Here is a 15,109-nt window from a genome sequence, read left to right on the forward strand (position 1 = left end):
GATTTGGACTGTGGATGGGGAAACCTTGGCCGCTGAATGACTATCTGTAGGTTGTAAAATAGGACAGATAATAGCTTAGATTTGAAGGTTAAATTCAGATTATTGAAACCAGATTCAGTATAACCGTATTAGAATTTGAATACTTCATTACTTTTTTCCCTTGTGGAAATAACTGAGTGTTAAAGTTAGGTGTTAAAATTTAGTAATGTTAGAATAGATATATTACAAAACTTGAAATAACTGAAGGATTATAATGGCATCTAGATTTTTACTATTTAGTGTTTCAAATGTTTTTATAATTCGATATTCGTTAATTTGTTTTAAAAAAATTTTTAACATTTATTTTTGAGAGAGAGTGCGTGTGAGCTAGTGGGGGAGGGGCAGAGAGAGAGAGAGAGAGAGAGAGAGAGAGAGAGACACACAGAATCCAAGGCAGGCTGCATCCAGGCTCTGAACTGTCAGCACGGAGCCCAATGCCAGGCTCGAACTCACGAACAGTGAGATCATGACTTGAGCCGAAGTCGGATGCTTAACGGACGTAGCCACTCAGGTGCCCCATATAATTAGATATTCTTTAAGTCTTATGTGAAGTCTTGGGTTCTTTAGCCTTTGTTCTTCTTCATTCGGGCTTGGAGGGAGCAAGGGGGAAAACAGGGAAACTACAACATAAGACTTTCAAAAAAGTTTGGAAAGGAGAACTTGGTGACACAGGAGTTCAGTGGGTAAAGAGTGTGTGCACAGAACCCTGAAAGAAAACTAAGTAAAAGCCAGTGACAGGTATCAACAAAATAAAGGCAGCCAAAAGAGCAGATAGAAATGAAAACAGCAGTGTATTTGGGGCAATAGGGGCTCCAAAACCCTGAAACTGAAGACGGATTATATTTGGTATTTATAGTTAGGGACCCAGTGAAGTTACCTGAGAACAGGGATTTTATAATCCGAATACTACTACTATCTAATAGAGGATAACATGGAGAAAAGAGAATTTAACAGAACCAAAGTAAAGAAAACTAAAACCTAATAGGAATAGAGAGCCTTATATAAGGAGAGGGAAGGCTGTATAGTAATGGTAAATTGGCCACGTAGGAGGGATGTCTCTGGTTATTCTAAGGTTACAAATTGGTGAAAAGATACATAGGAAAAGAATGTTTTTTTCATTACAAACGAGTTCTGAATTAGGATGGTAAAAGAGCCTTGCCCCGCCTCCACGGTCTTTCATTAATCCTTGAACTCAGGTTAAAAATAATTCGAAAAGCTAATATAGTCACAGTATCTTACACATTGAATGTGCTTGATATGCATTTAGTGTTGAATTGAATTTACTTCTAGCCCCCAAATTATTTGTTGTAAATATCAGTGGCATTTTTGCCATGTTTTGCCAATTTTTGTCACATGAAAATCCCTGAGTTCTTAGAAAGAAATTCAGTCAGTTTAGTCCAAATTTAAAGATTCACTCTTTTAATCCTTGATACAAGTTCATTACTTATGATTCTCTAGTGCAGACTTCACTTCAGGGTTATAAGGAGTATTTTTAAGATTTTAATGCCCCATTTGTTCTGTTGATTTTTCTAAGCCCTTCATTAATTTTGCTTTCTTTGGCTACCTTTCTGCTTTTCTTCATTTCATTGGCTTTGTGTTATTTATCATTCCAGAGGATGGTTCAGTTTTCCCATACTCTTGGCTAGCTTCACAAGTTGTCTTTTTGGAGGAAGGGCTACTAGTGTAGCAACAAAAATAGTATTTTCTTTTTTTTATTTTATTTTATTTTATTTTTTTAATTTACATACAAATTAGTTAGCATATAGTGCAACAATGATTTCAGGAGTAGATTCCTTAGTGCTCCGTACCCATTTAGCCCATCCCCCCTCCTACAACCCCTCCGGTAACCCTCAGTTTGCTTTCCATATTTAGGAGTCTCTTCAGTTTTGTCCCCCTCCCTGTTTTTATATTATTTTTGTTTCCCTTCCTTTGTGTTCATCTGTTTTGTCTCTTAAAGTCCTCATGTGAATGAAGTCATATGATATGTCTTTCTCTGACTGATTTCACTTAGCATAATACCCTCCATTTCCATCCACGTAGTTGCAAATGGCAAGATTTCATTCTTTTTGATTGCCGAGTAATACTCCGTTGTGTATATATACCACATCTTCTTTATCCATTCATCCATCGATGGACATTTGGGCTCTTTCCATACTTTGGCTATTGTTGATAGTGCTGCTGTAAACATGGGGGTGCATATGCCCCTTCGAAACAGCACACCTGCATCCCTTGGATAAATACCTAGTAGTGCAATTGCTGGGTCGTAGGGTAGTTCTATTTTTAGTTTTTTGAGGAACCTCCACACTGTTTTCCAGAGTGGCTGCACCAGCTTGCATTGCCACCAACAGTGCAAAGGAGATCCTCTTTCTCCGCATCCTCGCCAACATCTGTTGTTGCCTGAGTTGTTAATGTTTGCCATTCTGGCAGGTGCAAGGTGGTATCTCATTGTGGTTTTGATTTGTATTTCCCTGATGATGAGTGACATTGAGCATTTTTTCATGTGTCGGTTGGCCATCTGGATGTCTTCTTTGGAGAAGTGTCTCTTCATGTCTTTTGCCCATTTCTTCACTAGATTATTTGTTTTTTGGGTGTTGAGTTTGAGAAGTTCTTTATACATTTTGGATACTAACCCTTTATCTGATATGTCTTTTCCAAATTTCTTCTCCCATTCTGTCGGTTGCCTTTTAGTTTTGCTGATTGTTTCCTTCGCTGTGCAGAGCTTGTTATTTTGATGAGGTCCCAGTAGTTCATTTTTGCTTTTGTTTCCCTTGCCTCCAGAGACGTGTTGAGTAAGAAGTTGCTGCGGCCAAGATCAAAGAGGTTTTTGCCTGCTTTCTCCTCGAGGATTTTGATGGCTTCCTGTCTTACATTTAGGTCTTTCATCCATTTTGAGTTTATTTTTGTGTATGGTGTAAGAAAGTGGTCCAGGTTCATTCTTCTGCATGTCGTTGTCCAGTTTTCCCAGCACCACTTGCTGAAGAGACTGTCTTTATTCCATCGGATATTCTTTCCTGCTTTGTCAAAGATTAGTTGGCCATACGTTTGTGGGTCCATTTCTGGGTTCTCTATTCTGTTCCATTGATCTGAGTGTCTGTTCTTGTGCCAAAAAATAAGGTGAAACTATTACACCAAGAAAACGTATCACTTATTTTTGGATTCTAGAATTACTGAAGTCCTTTTTAGCAACTTGTCATAAGATACCTATTTTTTCATGTTTATATATTTTTGAGAGGGGGCAGAGGGGAGGGGTAGAGGAAGAGGGAGACAGAGGATCTGGAGTGGGCTTGGTGCTGACAGCAGAGAGACCGATGTGGGGCTTGATCTCACGAACCACAAGATTATGACCTGAGCCAAGGTTGGATGCTTAACCTACTGAGCCACCCAGGCGCCCCTTTTCACAGAATATTATGTGGGCATAAGAGGTTGGTTGAGCAGCGCAGTCGTGGATAAATTAAAACTGTGCATCAACTGATCTGTGTACCGTACAGATCTGTTGTCTGTCCTCACAGAGTTGATGCTCTAGTGGAGTGGATGGACAGACTAATTATCATTCTGTTAGACAAATTGCCATCATAAAGGAAGTATAGGGTACTGTTGGTGCATATAAGGGGTGACTGTCCCAGACGTGAGGGATCAGAGGTTTTCTGTAGGTTTCTGTAGGTTTTCCGATACCCAGGTATAATGGTGGCAGTTTTGCCTACCACTGAAGCCTCTGAAAGTCTAGAAGTTAGTCCGGTAAAGGAGGACTTGCATATTCACTCCTTAGTAGACCTTTACTCAGTGTACCTCTATTTCCCTGTCGGGTTTTTTTCCTCTTGGTATCATAAAGCAGTCTTTCTTCAGGTCCATATAGGAAGCTGATGTGCCACATTTCCATAAAGACCTGAAACATCTTCTCTCAAGAACTCCTGAAAATGTACACCTTCTTTAGTAAAAGCATCAGAGGTGCTTTTTCTTCCATAAGAAAACTATTTCTCTCCTTTTCTCTTTCCCTCAGCCTTTCTCAGTTTTCCACTTAGTGACTGAAGAATCTAGTAGTCCAAAAAAAAAAAAACTTTCTTTGAAGTTTATTTATTTTGAGAGAGAGCATGTGCCTGAATGGGGGAGGGGCGCAGAGAGAGAGAGAGAGAGAGAGAGAGAGAGAGAGTGTGTCTCAGGCAGGCTCCACACCGACAGCATGGAGCCTGATGCAGCCTGATGTGGCCCTCAAACTCAAACCGTAAGATCATGACCTGAGCCGAAACCAAGAGTTGGATGCTTAACTGACTGAACCACCCAGGTGCCTCTGGTACTTCAGAACTCTTAAAAAAAAAATTGCCAGTCAGGAAAGTATCTCTCCAAGTCTGTTTGATAGACAAAGTCCCTTAGCTCTTTATAGTCTTCCAGTTCTGAGCATAATCAGATTTATATTTTTCCTAGCAGTTTTTAAAAATTGTAATATCTAATAGCTGGTTATTAACTGTAAAGAAGTGGAAATAAAACAGATGCAAAGGTAGGCTTTTATGTTTACTGCTTGTTTGATTTTTCAGAGCTGATATTATAAGGTAGATATTTACAAAATTGGTATAAAGGTATGATAATATTCCATAATGAGATAATCATGGAAATAGGGTGGTCTTTTAGGTAAAACTTTATGTTGTAGTTCAACTTACTGGCCAGCTATGTTTTCCGTAGCCTTAATTGGGAACACAGTCTTTGAGTTTTAGGTGATTTTAGTACCCTGGTTCTCAAACTTTAATTTGCATGAGAATCACCTCAGGAGCTTGTTAAAAGACATTTGCATTTCTAACTTGCTCAAAGGTGACATCAGTGCTGCTGGTTTGAAGACTGTAATTTGAGATCCACTGTTTTAGTCCTTGTATAGTGACTAGATGTATAAGTTACAGAACAAAGTATTGCACATACATTCCCATCCATACACATGCACACACATATGATTAAAGAGGAATTTTAAAGTTTTTAATAGTTATTTAAGGCTTATTAGATTTTGTATTTATTAATAAGTTTACCAGAAACTTAGAAGGCATGTGCCAAGGACAGTACTGTATTTAAGACTTTGCCCTTTTTGTTTACTCTGTCGTAGTTTACCAGAAGTTTGCATGGCTAGGTCTTTGCTTATGTAAAATACCTATCCCCTTCTGCTTCGCTGCTTTATTTTTGTTCATAGCACAGAATCACCATGTTGTTTTCCTATTATATTTACTAAGTTCTCGGAGAGCAGGAACTCGTTTCTGTTGCTCCCCACTGTTCCTTGCCTGACATGTAGTGTGCCATCAGTAAGTATCGATTGAATGAATTGAATGAACAAAATAACACGTGCATTTACCTATGTAAGTTGGATAACATTCTCAAATATTTTACAGAGATAAAGATTGGACTAAACTTTTGAGTATTATGACTGTTGTATGTGTGTTCCTTTGTTGCTAAGGCTACATGGACTTTTTCATTTTCATGTTCATTAGAAAAAAAAAATTAACAAGTAGCACTGCTTTATCAGTTAGGGGGCCCTGCAAGAAACCGTTCGTTCACTCCAGATGTTCAACTGAAATATCTTTAAGGAAGAGTCTGCTTTGAGATATGTGGGCGGTTAAAGGAGTAAATACTGGCAACTAGCAGCAGCGGGAGGCTGCCACTCTGCCGAGGACTGGAGGGATTAAGGAAGAAATGGTGTACCTGGAGTGCAGGGGGTGGGGCCCACCTGGCTGGAGCTGCAGTTTTAGAGATGGGGCTCTTGAGCAGAGAGGGTGCGCAAGAAAGAATTGTCTTCTCTGCATTCCATTGATATCTAGTATCCCCTAGTCTCTCATGGGCCATTCCTACCAGAAGCCAGTTTGGTGGGCCAGCCCATCGAGAATGAGCGAGGGAAGAACAAGTGAAGACCAGTACAACATCAAATCTGTGATTTGATAGAGTGTATTGTGTAGGAAGAGCTGAATTTATTTTGGAGAAATGAATGGATAGAAAAAAACCCATTAATAATAGAAGAGGTAAAAACCATGGCTACAGTTGGGGGAATGACTGGGGAAATAGTTCTAGAAATAAGCTGCCTTTTGTTCACAGTCCACTGTAAGATTTGTTTTTCTGATTAATTTTAAAATATCTTCTGATATATCTTAGTTACTGTACGACTATGCTCCACATACATATGTTTTCCAGATAACTGTTAGGAGTTAAGTATACATAATTTTTATTCCCCTCTTACAGAGGGACCTTTTCTCTAAAATGTATTGTAATTTCTTGAAATGCATCTAATTTCCGAGTCTCTCTAACTAGAATGGTGGCTCTCAAACTTGAGCGTACGTTAGACTCATTTGGGAGGGTTTGTTAAACAGGTGAGCCCGGTTTAGTAGGGCTGTGGGGCAGGGTGTGAGGTGACACTGAGATTACCGGCAAAGGGACCACACTTTGGGAACCACTGTGCTAGGGTATACTGAGCTTAATTCTTTTTGTTGCCTTAGGGGTCATTTACCCTACACCGGTATGTTGAAGTTAGGGATGCTGGTTTTTTATAATGGTTCCAGGTCAGTTTTATCACCTGTGTTTCTTGTTTCTGCCAAGGTCTCCGTGCCGTCCCTCATTGTGCCATCAGTAAGCCCTCTCTCACTGTAATGTTCTTACACTAACGCTGCTGTGGGCTGTGACCAGACACATTGGTTAAATTTTGATTTAGAAAAAGAGAAGGATCTAAGCAAACTTTAAGAGCTTTAGTGAATGAGATTTATTTTATCCATTTTGACTGTTCAGTTTTGTTTGATTATTCTCCACAATACCTAATGCTGCCGCAAAAGTGACCTTCGGCGAATGATGGTGTAATGTTGCTGTTCTGTACTTTCTTTTAAATAAAATTTTCATTTATCTTGAGAGAGAGAGAGTGGGGAGGACAGAGAGAGTGAGTGAGTGTGTGTGGGGGGGGGGCAGAGAGAGAGAGAGAGAGAGAATGAGAATCCCAAGCAGGCTTGGGGCACGGTCAGCATAGAGCCCAACTCGGGGCTTGAACTCGCGAACCGTGGGATCACACCCCGAGCCGAAGTTGTATGCTTAATGAGCTGAACCATCCAGGTGCCCCTGTGCTTGCCTCCCTAAGTGAGTAGGGATCACAGAGGATCTCTGGTATTTTTAGTAGCCTAACACCTTAGAAATTCACAAAAAATTTATTCTACATTAAATTCTTGCTATCACTGCTTCAGGTAACTTACTGCTTCTATCAAGTATGTGTCTTTTTTCAAGTCTTATTTAAACAGTGTTATGTTTATATTTTGTAAGCCTCTTCAGATCTTTTGAAATATGTAGGGAGGTGGTAAATAAATATTTAAGTATAGGTAATAAGTAAAATAATAAATATTATGTATATTTTTATAAATGCTAAATCCTGGATGTAGATAGATAATCCTTCTGAATAACTAATACTGAGTTACAGTACTGAGAAGGGGAACAGTGAATCTGTGTTTCCAGTAGTGAGTATTTTATAGGACTGTTGGCTTCATGTGTTACTAGAGAGCTTACATTGTTGTAGAGTGGTTCAAAATTTCTGTTTGGAGAATACATGGAAAAATAATTACATATTTCCCAGTGGTTAGCTATACTTTTCATACAGTAGAGAAAATATTGTTCAAGTGCCTGTATCAGTCTTTTCTGTTGACAGGATTTTTCAAGGCCTCTTTGTCTTGGGTTAGCTTTCAGAGTAGATTTATCTATTCTGCCGTGATTTTTAACTATTGTTTTTTGTACCTGCCAATTCATGTTTTTCCTCCTGTGATTCTTTCCCTGAAGCCCCACAAATGGTACTTTATGAAGGAAATTGTTGCCTAAAATTGGTTATCTCACCCCAGTTTGTTTCTGCTGGCTTTTTCTTCCTCATTAGTAATAAAATTATCAGTATATATTTCTGTTATATTTTGTAAATTGTGAAGTACTTTCACTTTATTTCATTTGATTTTCATTATAATTCTCTCTCAGGTAAGAGTAGGAAGGGTATTATTGTTATTTTACCTAGAGTAAATTAAAGTACCGGGAAGTACTCAAATTTTATCCTAGGTCCTATCAATCCCAAAGCCCATCCTTTCACTTTATCCTAGATAAACCATAGTAGTTGTTTGTACCTTAGGTAAGTTACTTTAAACTACACTGTCTCTCTTCGTCCGTAAAGTGACATTATTAATGCCAGCTTCATAAAATTATTGTGAGGATTACATTTAATATGTCTAAACTGCTTAGAACAGGGCCTGGTACATAGCAAAGCTACAATGAATGTTAATAATACTGTTGTTATACCACACGTTTTTTCTCCCTTTAAAAGTTGTCATAATAAAGTTAATTCCTCAGATCTTCCGACAACCTTTGATGTAACAAAATTTTCCCATCAGAAATATCTTACTTGCTTTTGAGAGAAAGAAAGAGCGCGTGCACGTGTGCTCACAGGAGAAGGGCAGAGCGAAAGGGAGACAGAATCCCAAGCAGGCTCCGTGCTACTAGCGACACAGCCCCGCGCAGGGTTGGAACTCACAAACCAGGAGATCATGACCTGAGCTGAAATCAAGAGTCAGATGCTTACCGACCGAGCCAACCAGGTGCCCCCAAAATCTTAGATTATTTATTCAATTTACTATGTTGGATTAGTTATGTTCCTCCTTGTCTTAAAAAAACTCATATTTATATTCAAATTTTTTATCTTAATGTGCAATAAAACAATTGCAGAAACTGTTGAAGGTATTGTTTATGTTGCTTTTTTTTTTTTTTTTTAGTTTTATACCTTTATTTGACAATCAGCGATTAGTTCTCATCCACATTAACTGTGTGTAGATTTTTGAAAGTGGTGACAGGTACATAGATAACCAGTGTATTGAGCTTGTTTGGTGAATCTTCATCCTTGGTATGTTTTCTGGACAACTGCACATGGATACGGTATGGCACATTCCTTATTCCTTTGGTCCGGACACCTTTGTTGACCCTGGTGTCCGTGCACACATCTGGAGTTCCTATCTCCTTCATGGCAGATTTCCAGATCTCTGAGTGCCCAAGGAGCACACTTCTTGAAACTCATTCCATGGATGCTCCTATGAATATTGATGGTGTATTCTCTGGTCACTACCTTTTTGATGGCAGAATGGCCCTTCTTTTTGCCACCCTTCCTTGAGGAAGCCATTCTGCCAGGTCCTGTTTGGAGAGGAAGTGTTGCTGCTTTTAATATGCTGGAATCAAAATGGATGCCTTTCGCTGGGATTGTAACATTTTAGTGCATTATCTCATTACTTAATCTGAAATGTATGGGCTTATTTGATGGCCTGTTGGGAGTTTTTTTTAATTGTATTTTTTTAATAAAGTATTTTTTTAAGTGTTTATTTTGAGAGAGAGAGAGAGAGAGAGAGAGAGAGTGAGCAAGCAGGGGAGGGGCAGAGAGAGAAATCCCAAGCAGGCTCTGTACTGTCAGTGCAGAGCCCGATGTAGGGCTCGATCTCACAAACTGTGAGATCATTACCTAAGTCGAAATCCAGAGTCAGGTGCTTAACCAGCTGAGCCACCCGGGTACCCTGCCTGTTGGAGTTTTTTTTAAAGATTAGAATGATAAGGCCTTTTGGGGGCAGTTATTGATTCATGGGTATGGAAGAAAGAAAAAAATAGGAATTTCTTAATGTCTGTAGAATTGTAAAATACCATTATTTTGGCGTAACTCAAGTGTCTGAACTTTAGGAAACTTTGGAAGTAGTTGTGTTTTGCTTGGTAGGGCTTTGTGTAAGTACTAATGTGGAAAGATAAATTTCTAAAACTGCCTTATGTATTTCTCCCTCCAACAGGGCATTCTTAGCAGGGTTACAGAATCTGTTAAGAATATTGTGCCAGGATGGCTACAAAGATACTTCAACAAGAATGAAGATGTGTGCAGCTGCTCAACAGACACAAGAGAGGTACCACAGTGGCCGGAAAATAGAGAAGATGATCATCTGATATATGCCGATGAGGAGAGCTCTAATATTCATGATGGGAGAATCACTCCCGAGCCCACAGTCAGTAATACAGAAGGTACACAGAATGTGAATATTTTGTTATGAGTGATAGGTTTTCATGCCTTAATTTTAAATATCTTTATATTACTTGGCTGTGGTAAATCTAATTGGGTAGTACATAAACCATGTAGGAGGAGGGTGATGATCAGGTTCAAATGAGTCACTTACCAGCTTTTTGTTTATTAAGGGAGGCTGATAAATCATTTAAGAGTGCAGTCTCTGGTGTTAGATTTGGAGTTTGAATTTTACAGACTGTCCTGTGGCTTCGGACAAGAGAATCTGTTTTCTCTCAGTATCTTCATAAATTGGTTTGAAAAAAGTAAATGTGAAACCATTAGAATAGGTCCTGGTATTAAGATAGATGATGGGTGAGGAAGATGTGGAATACACACATGCACACACACACACACACACGCTCAGGGATAGTAAGCAACTATAAACAAGAGGGGATCGTGCCATTTGCAAAAACATGGATGGACCTAAAGGGTATTATGCTAAGTGAAATAAGTCAGAGAAATGAGAAGGACAAACGTCGAATGATCTCATTCATGTGGAGTCTAAAAAAACAAATGCATAAACAAACAGAAAACAGAATCAGAACTATAAATACAGAGAAGAAGCTGATGGTTGCCAGAGGAGAGGGGAATTGGGGGAATGGGCACAAGGGGGGAAGGGGAGTGGGAGATAACAGGCTTCTAGTTATGGAATAAGTCATGGGAATAAAGGGCACAGCCTAAGGAGTACAGTCAGTGATAGTGGGATAGAGTTGTGTGTTGACAGATGGTAGCTACACATGTGGGCATAGCATAAAGTATAAACTTGTTGAACCGCTATATTATATACCTGAAACTGACGTAATATTGTTGTCAAGTGTACTCAAAAACCCTGGGGGCGGTGCCTGGGTGGCTCTGTTGGTTAAGTGTCCAACTAAGGCTCAGGTCATGATCTCATAGCTCGTGAGTTCGAGCGCTGCATTGGGCTCTGTGCTGACAGCTCGGAGCCCGGTGCTGGCTTTGGACTCTGACTCGTCTGTCTCTGCCCCTACTCCACTTGTGCTCTCTCTGTCTCTCAAAAATAAATAAACATTAAAAAAAAGTGTACAATTCAGTGGTTTTAAATATATTCGCAGTTTTTCAGCTATCACCACAGTCAGTTTTAGGACATTTTCCTCACCATCCCTCTCACCCCCACTTCTCTCCCAAAAAATCTATTCTCATGAATAGTCACTGTCCATCCCAGACAACCACTGATCTGTCTCTATAGATTTGCCTGTACTGGTCATTTCATATAAATGGAGTCCTTGAATATGTGGTCCTATGTGTCTGGATTACTTCACTCAGCATGTTTTTCAAGGTTCATCTGTGTCACAGTGTGTGTCAGAACTTTATTCCATTTTATTGCCAGGCAATATTCTGTGGTGTGGATTATTTTGTGTATCCACTCAGTTAATGGACATTTGGGTTATTTCCACTTTTTGAATATTATGAGTATTGCTGCCATGAACATTCATGTGCAAGTTTTTGTGTGGCTGTTTTCTCTTGGGTGTACACGTAGGAGTAGAATTGCTGGGTCATATGGTAATTTTAACGTTTTGAGGAATAATTGTTTTCCAAAGTGGCCATACCATCTTACCTTCCCACCCACAGTATATGAAGATTCCAGTTTCTTTACGCCCTCGCCAATACTTACTTTCCATTTTTAATTTTTTTTAAGTTTATTTATTTATTAAAGAAAATGTTTATTTAGAGCGCATGCGCACACCAGCAGGGGAGGGTGTGGCAGAGAGAGAGAGCAGGCTCCATGCTGTCAGCACAGAGCCTGACATTGGACTCCAACTCACGAACCTTGAGATCATGACCTGCGCTGAAATCAAGAGTCAGATGTTCAACCAGTTGAGCCACCCTGGCACCCCAGAAGTTTATTTCTTAGTAATCTCTGCACCCAACGTGGTGCTTGAACTCACGACCCTGAGATCAAGAGCCGCATGCTCTTCTGACCGAGCCGGCAGGCACCCCTTTAATTTTTTTATTACATCTCTTCTAGTAGGTTGAAGTGATAATCTCACAGTGGTTTTGATTTGCATTTCTGTGCTGACAATACTGAGCATCTTACCATGTGCTCATTGGCTGTTTGTGTATCTTTGGAGAAATGGCTGTTCACACCCCCCTTTTCCATTTTTAATTGGGCTCTTTGTCTTTCGGTTGTTGATTGAGAAGAGGTCTTACGTATTCTGGATATAAGTCCCTTATCAGTGTAGGATTTGCAAATATTTTCCCCCATTCTGTGGATTGTCTTACTTTCTTGATGGTGTCCTTTTTTTTTTTTTTTTTTTTTTTTTTTATATCTTTTAAGTTTATTTATTTATTTTGAGAGAGAGAGAGAGCGGTGAGCAGGGGAGGGGGCAGAGATAGAGAGCATCCCAAGCAGGCTGCGTACTGTCAGCACAGAGCCCAGTGCGGGGCTCAAACTCACAAACCGAGATGATGACCCGAGCCAAAATGAAGAGTCAGACATTCAACCAACTGAGCCACCCAGGCGCCCTTTGATGGTGTCCTTTGAAGCACAAAAGTTTTTAATTTTGTTGAAGTCCAGTTTATCTCTTTGTATATATTTCTTTCTGTATATAGATTTTTCTTTCGTTAACATGTTTTAACTTATTTATAATTATAAAAGTTTTCTAACTCTGTGTTAAAGTCTTGTATTGCCTAAACAATTGGTGTGTATGGCCTATTAATTTAGGTGGTTGTAGTAATGTATTTTCCTGCCTGGTATGCTTGTAGTGAAACCTAGTGAGAGTGAAATGGGCCTGTAAGAATGATTCTCACTGTGGAGAAATGACGTATCTAAATTTTCTTAGTAATACTTGATTTGGCTTAATTTTTAAATGTTTGCTTATTTTTATTAGAATAACTTAGGAAGTTTTAGTATCTACACCTAGACAGATTTCTTTCAAATCTATTATTACCAACAACAACCTTGAGGCTTTACCTAGTAGGTCTAAGCTGAGTGCTGCTATTTCATTTTTCCCCCTGGACATTGAAGGGAACCCCAGCTTCTCTTTTTTCATTATAGACTTCTGTGTTCCCTAGCCTATATCCACAGTGATAGACACTCTCTTTTCCATCCTAATGACCATGCTTATGAGGATTAACTAACTTGAAGAATTAATTTAGTTCAGGTGTGAGATAGTGTTTCTCATTTTACATCTGTACAGTTCTTTTTTGTCTGTGTTTGTATTTTTCATTAATGGGATTTATTCAGTGGTTTGCCAAGGTCAGTTGTAACTCAGATTTTATTATGTTAAGAAGTTCATATGGTAGTTTTTATGTTACGTGTATGGTACACGTAGACCTTTGTGAGTAACTTCTAAACTTACATTACTATGGAAGATTTCAAACTGCATAATAAGGAGACTACTGCAAAGAACACCTGTGTACCCATTACCCATCTTTGAAGACAGCCAACTATGGCTGATCTTGTTTTCTCTGTTCCCACACTAATTCACCCACTTTCCTACCCTAACTCCTCTAATTGTGCAGAAGCAAATTGTGAGCAGCTTTTAGATACTAATTTCAGGAACTTGATAGTATTTCCCACCTCATTCTTATCTTAGATCTGAATCCTGCTCCTATCTTGAATTTTGTTCGTTCCGGACAGTTCTCTTCTCACAGTGTTGCATTCAGTACTTGTAATCACATAATGTGTGACTTAAAGTCCCACTGATAACTCCTCAGTGTGATGAATATAGATCTTACTAGATAAAACAATTCCATTTGTTTACTCTGAAACGTTACACTTAAATTTGACAATGCATTCTCTGGGGCGCCTGGGTGGCGCAGTCGGTTAAGCGTCCGACTTCAGCCAGGTCACGATCTCGCGGTCCGTGAGTTCGAGCCCCGCGTCGGGCTCTGGGCTGATGGCTCAGAGCCTGGAGCCTGTTTCCGATTCTGTGTCTCCCTCTCTCTCTGCCCCTCCCCCATTCATGCTCTGTCTCTCTCTGTCCCCAAAATAAATAAAAAACGTTGAAAAAAAAAAATTAAATTTGACAATGCATTCTCAAAAAACAACTTAGACATGTCTGTTCTTAAAGTGATGTCAAATTATCAAAAGCTTAAAATAATTTCGATATAACAGTCCTGAATGTTGTTTACTTAATATTAATTATACCAGTGTAACTTCCATATTAATAGTAACTGGAGCTGGAGAGTATTGTACATTCCTCAAATAGCACAGTGCAGTAAGAACAGCTCTAGAATCTGTGGCCCATTTAAAATCTGTTGTCTGCGGCCTTATGCCTGTGTACTTCCTTGTGTTGACTGTCTTATCTATTTATCTATCTATCTATTTATTTACTTACAAATAAAAAGACATGGGGAGAGGGGCAGAGAGAGAGAGAGGGAGAGAGAGGATCTTAAGCAGGCTTCATGCCCAGCACAGAGCCCGATGTGGGACTTGATCCCATGACTGTGAGATCATGACCTGAGCCGAAATCAAGAGTCTGACGCTTAACTGAGCCATCCAGGTGCCCCTTGTATTGACTGTCTTAATGATGGTGAGTCTTTGGGTGTTTGGGTTTCTTCTGCTAGGTTAGTGGGATGGATCAGTGAGAATCTGAAATAACGTGCATGTTTCATTGAGTCAGTAAGAACTCAGGCCTCTGAAAGGCCCCGCAGTGGCATATCTAGCATATGAGTCGGCAGTAGACTCAAAGTTGTAGACTACTTTGTCTAATTAATGCCATGTGATGATAGATACACTCTTAGACACTGGGCATTTGTGAGTGATGTAAGTCTGTAGACGACATGGCCTTGTTTAGTCTTATTATCCCAGACTGTTCTTTATTGGTCCTGGTTTTGGGGGTAAAGAAGCTCTGTAAGTATTAAAAAAGTAGCATTGCTGTTAGCATCCTACCTTCAAGTAGAAGTACATCACAGTAGTTTTCTTTTTCCATTATAGTGTCTATACAGACTATATTTAACAGATGTCTGCCAATAGCTAGAAAATTGTCCTTTTGTTTTAAAATATACTACAAAATTAGAATACTTTGTATTCGAACAACCATTTCATCT

General features: G+C 39.3%; 1 protein-coding gene and 1 pseudogene across 12 annotated transcripts in view; one reads left to right on the forward strand and one right to left on the reverse strand.

The window, feature by feature from the left end:
- The window catches only part of NUP153 (nucleoporin 153), a 92,320-nt gene that overhangs the window by 19,888 nt on the left and 57,323 nt on the right, over positions 1–15,109 (forward strand). For 10 of the 12 annotated variants that reach the window (XM_060614730.3, XM_060614736.3, XM_060614724.3 and 7 more), the window contains one exon: positions 9,831–10,056. The exons of 1 other annotated variant lie outside the window; for it this stretch is intronic. In XM_060614730.3, coding sequence (XP_060470713.1) covers positions 9,831–10,056 — 226 coding nt within the window. Of the gene's footprint in view, positions 1–8,381; positions 8,607–9,830; positions 10,057–15,109 lie in introns of those variants that run through there. One more of the 12 variants, XM_060614731.3, reaches the window with a different exon arrangement.
- Positions 8,770–9,181, reverse strand: LOC132666700 (large ribosomal subunit protein eL31 pseudogene; annotated as a pseudogene).

This window comes from Panthera onca, chromosome B2, assembly GCF_046562875.1.
Source record: "Panthera onca isolate mPanOnc1 chromosome B2, mPanOnc1 haplotype 2, whole genome shotgun sequence".
Taxonomy (NCBI): Eukaryota; Metazoa; Chordata; class Mammalia; order Carnivora; family Felidae; genus Panthera; species Panthera onca.